Source organism: Cnephaeus nilssonii (assembly GCF_951640355.1).
Source record: "Cnephaeus nilssonii genome assembly, chromosome: 18".
Classification (NCBI taxonomy): Eukaryota; Metazoa; Chordata; class Mammalia; order Chiroptera; family Vespertilionidae; genus Cnephaeus; species Cnephaeus nilssonii.
In genome coordinates, this window is record NC_137089.1 from 40,768,526 (window position 1) to 40,775,690 (window position 7,165).

Here is a 7,165-nt window from a genome sequence, read left to right on the forward strand (position 1 = left end):
ATATCTGGGATTTATTTATCTTTTATAATTGAAACTTTGTAGCCTTGAGTGAAGGCCAGGGCCGGCCAGGGTGGGCAGGAAGCTTGGCTTCCTTCATCGCTGGGGCCAACCCAAGCCTCCTGCTCTCTCCAGCTCTGTGGCTGCTGCCATTTTTGTTGGGATTTATTTATCTTCTATAATTGAAACTTTGTAGCCTTGAGTTGAGGCTAGGGCCGGCCAGGGTGGGTGGGAATCTTGGCTTCCTCCATTGCTGGGGAAACCCAAGCCTCCTGCTCGCTCCGTGGCTGCAGCCATCTTGGTTGGGTTAATTTGCATACTCCTGATTTGCTGGTGGGCGTAGCAGAGGTACAGTCAATTTGCATGTTTCTCTTTTATTAGTGTAGATGAGGTCTTACATAAGTCTAAGAAATGTATACAGGAATTCTTCCATCTTGAAGAAACTAATATTTTAAGAAACAGTTCTATTTATAATAGGTATTTTCTTTAAAGACTTGTTTCTGTAAATAACTTTTATTTTTGATGGATGTTAACTAGGTTTATTCTGGTGATTATTTCACAATATATACAAATAGTGAATCATATTGTACACCTGAAACTAATATTTGTCAATTATACCTCATTAAAAAGTATAAAGAATTGTTTCTCTAAATAACTTTAATTTTTTATCAAAAGGTATGGCTTTGGGAAGAAGACAAGAATCTGAAATCTGGCGTGAGGAAATATGGAGAGGGAAACTGGTCTAAAATACTATTACATTATAAATTCAACAATCGAACAAGTGTTATGTTAAAAGACAGATGGAGGACTATGAAGAAGCTAAAACTGATTAGCTCAGACAATGATGACTGAATGTATAAAAGCTTGATGATGAAAGGACAATTACATATTTTGATCATCACGTTTTGTTTGAAACTTGGTGGTCATTGATCTATGTTAACGTTTTTGTTTAAAGCATTTAGTATTTTTCTTTAAGATCCTTTTTACTTGGATAAAATGTAAATTTGTCAAACCTTGATGCTTTCACTACCTCACCCCCAAATCCAGTAGCAGTAAAAAAGATGAAAACCTAGTGAGAGAAAAAATATATTTCTGTTAACCTGTTCTGTGTTTGTATGCTGACTTCAACTCCAGAACATATACATGAAGGTGACGTTTCTAAATCAGTGAATAATAATGGTCCTTTCACGTAAGAGGTATTGACTTGATTTATGGCCTTGATATAGTAACTACTAAGACATTTGTTTATAGAATGATACAAAGTAGTCTGGGTTTTAACATACTTAAATTTTCCTTTCAGTAGTTTTATATAAAAGAAAAATCTTAAATAGTAATACCATAGGACAAAATTTGTACTATTACCAAGATTTGCTTCATGTCTCATTTAGGAATATTTGACTTTTGTTCCAATGTTAAAACTTTAATAAAGATGGTTTTAAGTAAAGCTTATTTATAACCTGGTGTCATAAATACTTTGATATTTTTGTTTAATATATCAACAGTGTGCCTAAATAATGTTCTGTAAATGCTTGCATTGGTTAACCATGATCATTTTCACATGTATGATAAATACTAAACAAGGTCATACATACTTTACTAGACAGTTTTGAGTTTTCACCAACATTTAATTCTTTAGAGAATTTAGTAAAAACCTAATATAGCTATTTAGCATTTTGAGTTACATGTGCTTTATTTATTTAACAAGTGAGTGAAAATACTGAAGTATTTGCATAAAAAGTTAAATGATAGTATTTTGTAATCTGTATTTCATTTCTTACTGCATTATACATGACTTTCCCATTGTTCCTGAATTTGTTACCCTACGCAGATAGTGAACAGAAATGTGGGTGATTACTCTGTGCTTCCTGGCTTGGTCTGTTTTGTTAGACTGGATACTGTCACTGTGTTTCTTGCACACATACAGACATTTTGATGGTAAGTGCCAAAGCAGGCAGCATGAGCCAACGTGGACCTGTAAGTCAACTTCCCCATTTCAAACATGCAGTAAATAAATCTAAGTTGCTAAGTAATCTTTTTAAAAAGATTACTCTCAATTATACTATAGTGCGGTGCTTGCTTATTTAGAATTTTATTTTACTTATTAAAAGAGCTAGGTTAGATTTAATTAAAACATTTTTATCATATAACTTTTGGAAACATAAAAAGAGAGAGCAAAATAAATGATAATATATTTTTAAATTTTGTCATCTTAAATCTGAATCTTCTGAATTACTTTTTTAAATTGAAATTTTTGTTGATATTAATGTAGATTCACATGCAGTTGTAAGAAATAATACAGAGAGGTCCCATGTATATTTGCTCCAGGTTCCCCCAATATTTTTTTCTGTATCGTTTTTGTTGAAAGTATCCCAATATGAGTTTTTCTAAAACTAGAGTATATTACTCGGTGTAGCTTGACAGGGCAGCGCAGACCCTGTACTCAGAATTGTGGTGGTGTCTTTTAACCAGTTCTGGGGTTTAATTCAGAGATTTGTCTTTGTTTTGCCCTCTTCTGAATTCTCGGCCTTAAAAACATTCCCTACAGCTGCCTGGGGCCTGGGACAGCAGAGGGGGCAGGCAGCAGACAGGCTGGAAATCCTGAGAGGAAGGTTCATGGGATGAGGGCTTTGAAGGACCGGAGTGAACCAGAGAATCTAGGCCATGCACATGCCCAGAACTGGACAGTCTCAGAAAACACCTGAGAGGTTTCTAGGCCTCCACCAGTGAAGTATCTTTGGGCTTCTCATGTGCTGGAGGTGAAGGCTACAGCACAGATGGTAAGTAGCCTGCCTAAGCACTGAACGAGCACCCTAGCTCGGAGCCAATCTGCAAAGGCAGAATATCTTGTTTTTCTTTCTGACTTGAGGCATTTAAGGAAATTAAATTAATTATTCTATGTATTCTTTGCTATTTTTTCTTTCATTCAACATATTTATATGTAGCCGTAGCTTGTTCATTTTCATTTCTGTACAGTAATACATCATATGATTATTTAGTAATACATCATATAACTATTTATTATATAGTTATTTACCTATTATGCTGTTGAGCGTTTGAGTTGTGGGAATAAATAAAGAACACTCAAAAATGAGAGCAAAGAGGCTGTTTACTCAGCTTTATTTTTTCTAATTGAATTTATTGGGGTGACATTGCTTAATAAAATTATATAGGTTTCAGGTGTATAATTCTATAATACATCATCTGTATATTGCAATGTGTGTTCATCACTCCAAGTCAAGTCTTGCATCACCATCTATCCCCCCTTTACTCTTTTCTACCTCCCAGTACCCCTTTCCCTCTGGTAATCACCATACTGTTGTCTGTCTGAGTTTTGGGTTTCAGGTTTTGTTTTGTTTGTTTGTTTGTTTTTCTTTCTTAATCCCTTCACCTTTTCACTCAACTCCCCAACCCGACTCCCCTCTGACAGCTGTCAGTATGTTCTCTGTTCCTATGAGTATGTTTCTATTTTGTTAGTTTATTTTGTTCATTAGATTCCACATAAGTGAAATTATATGGTACTTGTCTCTCTTTTATTTCATTCAGTATAATGCTCTCCAGCTCTATCCATGCTGTCACAAAAGGTAAGATTTCCTTTTTTTACGGCCCAATAGTATTCCATTGTGCAAATGTATCACGTGGTACTCAGAGCTTTCTATAGCAAGGGAGTCAGTCACCATCACTGGTGTTTGGCAGAGACTTGGGCAGGCCGAGTTTTATAGTGGGAAAGCTTTAGAGGGAAAGGAGAGAGCAGGCTGCCCTGACTGGAGGTCATTGGCATGAGAAAGCTGGGAGCTGGCCAGCTAGCAGTGGCATCTTGTGTAATTGTTTGGAGAACATATTTGGCTTTCTCTGATTGGTTCTGAGTTGGTAGTAGGGACAAAGAATAGGGATGTTGGCAGCCATTGACAAAGTCCTGTCAGTGGATTGCAGTACAGGTTTGCTTTGGCATCCTCAGCTAGTTGGGTCAGAGTTTGTTGTCATACGAAGGTCTGAATAGTGTCTGTTTATATTCAGTCTCTCAGAGTTGTTTTCAGTTATTGTTCAATGACTTTCTGATTTACATGCAGTGTGATATTAAGAATATTAACTCTTAAACTGAAAAGTTAGCTATGATATAGAAACCCCAGAGCAACCATTTAAAAGAATACAGATATATACCCAATTGATAAATTAAAATGGAGTATTAAAAATTATTCAAATAATCTAAAAGAGCAAGGGGGTGGGGGGCAAAAACAAAATCACAAGGACAAACAGAAAAAAGAAAGTACACCTGAATCTAACCACATCAGTAGTTACATTAGCCCTGGCCAGTGTTGCTCAGTTGGTTGAGTGCCATCCCATGCACCAAGAGGTCGCCCGTTCTATTCCCAGTCAGGGCACATGCCAGGGTTGTGGGCTTGATCCCCAGTAGGGGCCATGCAGGATGCAGTCGATTGATGTTTCTCTCCCTCTCCCGCTCGAGTCAATGAAAACATTTTTTTTAAATAGTTACATTAAATGTCAATGGTGTAAGCCAGAGGGTGGGCAAACTTTTACTGTAAAGGGCCAGATACAATATTTTAGGCTTTGTGGTCTCTTCTGTCAGCTCTGCTTGGCATTAGCCATAGACATAAATATGTGAGTGAGTGGGCATGACTGTGTTCCCTAAAACTGTATTTACAAAAATAGCCAGCAAGATTTAGCCTAAAATTTGCTGACTCTTGCCTTTGATTTCTAGGCCTTAAATTTCATACATTTGCTCTCAAGGTAGCGGTTTTTTAAAAATTCACCTTATTGGGTGCTCAGTGGGACCTCTCCATCCTAGGAAGAATGGCTCTCACCTCTGATTCCGCTTTCTTGTCTACATATTCTAAAGGGTATAGCCCCTCAATTCTGGTTTATTCATCAGTGGAATCCTGTTTGTTTTCAGTCTTCAAAATCTCTGGGCTGATTTTCACACCATCTTCCTCCTCAACTATGTTATGAACCCTCTTTCGTAAGTCTTGTAATGTCAGTGGGACTTGGGGGGAGGAGAGGGTAAATGTGTATGTCCAGCTGTCACCTTGACCTAGCAGTTTCATTTCTGTATCAATATGCTCTTCATATTGAATATTCTCAGCATTGCTTACACCTCAGGATGGCCAGGTCTTCGCTTTCTAAATCAACTTGCAGTACATGTATGAACCATCACTAGAATATCTTCAGAGGGCAGAACCAGGTTTATTTTGCATTGTTTGCACATACCTAGACAAGATGGCTGATTAAAATTTGCATGCTGGAATAGAACTAAACAATTTATTTCTTGGGGTGCGGGCTCGATCCCCAGTGGGTGGCATGCACAAGGCAGCCGATCAATGATTCTCATCACTGATGTTTTTTCTCTCCCTCTCCCTTCCTCTCTGAAATTAATAAAAAATTATTTTTTTTAAATGGGTGTTAGATTTTGCAAAATGCTTTTTCTATGTCGATATGGTCATGTGATTTTTGTCTTTCAATTTGTTTATGTGATGTATCACGTTTATTGATTTGTGACTATTGTACCAGCCTTGCATCCCTGGAATAAATCCCACTAGGTCATGGTGTATGATATTTTTAATACATTGCTGGCTCCTATTTACTAATATTTTGTTGAAGATTTTAGCATCTATGATCATCAGGGATATTGGCCTATAATTCTCTTTCTTTGTAGTGTCTTGATCTGGTTTTGGAATTAGGATAATGCTGGCCTCATAAAAAGAGCTTGGAAGTGTTCCTTCCTCTTGGACTTTTTGGAATAGTTTGAGAAGGATAGGTGTTAGTTGTTTTTTGAAGGTTTGGTAAAACTCCCCAGTGAAGCCATTCGGACCAGGGCTTTTGTTTGCTGGGAGTTTTTTTTATTACTACTTCTATTTCATCAGTTATTATTGGCCTAGTCAGGTTTTCTGGTTCTTCCTGATTCAGTTTTGGGAGACTGTATTTTTTTAAGAATTTGTCCATTTCATCCACATTGTCCAGCTTGTTGGCGTATAGTTGTTCATAGTAATTTTTTCACAATTCTTTGTATTTCTCTGGTGTCGGTTGTTATTTTACCGCTTTCGTTTCTGATTTTATTTATTTGGGTCCTCTCTGTTTCTTGATGAGTCTAACTTTTCTCTTTTAAATGATCTGGAGTTCTTTTCCCCTTCCTGAGTGTGGGTGTATTTATTTTTGTTCAAATTACTTTCCACCTGCACTTTTGAAAATCAGTCAATATTAAGTAGCTCTAGGGACAGTATATCATTACAGAGTGCCTGTGGACAGGCCCCTCATTCTAAGGTACTCATTAAGACCTCTTTGGTATCCTTCTTTAAATACTTTCATCTTTAACTTTGAAAATAAAAATTTTGCTTCTTCATTAATCACTTGGACTACATGTTTCAGTTCTGACCTCATTTCTTGGGCTTTGCAAGAATTAATAACAAGCATTTCAAAACTATTATTAATAGTTAAGTCTAGCTGATGAAATTTTTCTCAGGAATAGAAATTACAAAAATATACTACAAGATGGAAGTAATTAATGGCTATGCATTAAAAACTAAATGTATAAGGTTAAAAATTTGATTTTATGCAATTCAAATATGCTAAATGTTATGACATATTGAATCTTAAATACATCATAGCTTTATTGCTGTTAGTTATCATACTGTCAATTCCAAAGGTTGTTTTGGTGAACTTTTGTTCATTCTCTAACCAGCCCAGAAAATTTGGGTATTTTCTAACCAAACAAGTAAAGAGCTTTTTAAAATGTGAACAGAAAGTTTATTTACTGGTATAAAAATTTTAAGTAACATTGAAAATTACCAGGTATATTTTCAAAAACTTGCTTGACAAATGTTAGAAATGATCATAAAATGTTAATACTGAACTTACAGTTGAACTCTTAACCTTGATGAGACGTAAATTTGTTTATTAGTAATTTCTGAAGAATTTAATTTACCACAAAAATCACGCAGACAGTTAAGTGAATATTTAGTCAGGAAATTGAATACTCTCAGCATTAAGCATTAAATATTTTCCATCTCTGTTAAGCTTGCTATTGTCATTACATGGTAAGTATAGAGAAATACAAATATGTAAATCATTTGCTAGTGTAAAATATTTTATACAAATGAATTTCATACAGTTTAAATCTTGAGATTCAATTTTCCAAAGAAAATATCCTGGATTTAAG

General features: G+C 35.7%; 1 protein-coding gene across 2 annotated transcripts in view; it reads left to right on the plus strand.

Moving 5' to 3' along the window:
* TERF1 (telomeric repeat binding factor 1) overlaps nt 1-7,037 on the plus strand; it is a 37,966-nt gene extending 30,929 nt beyond the window's left edge. For both annotated transcript variants that reach the window (XM_079796213.1, XM_079796214.1), the window contains one exon: nt 673-7,037. In XM_079796213.1, coding sequence (XP_079652339.1) covers nt 673-849 — 177 coding nt within the window. In that variant the 3' untranslated portion in view covers nt 850-7,037. The remainder of the gene's footprint in view (nt 1-672) is intronic.
* The last annotated feature ends 128 nt before the right edge of the window (nt 7,038-7,165 follow it).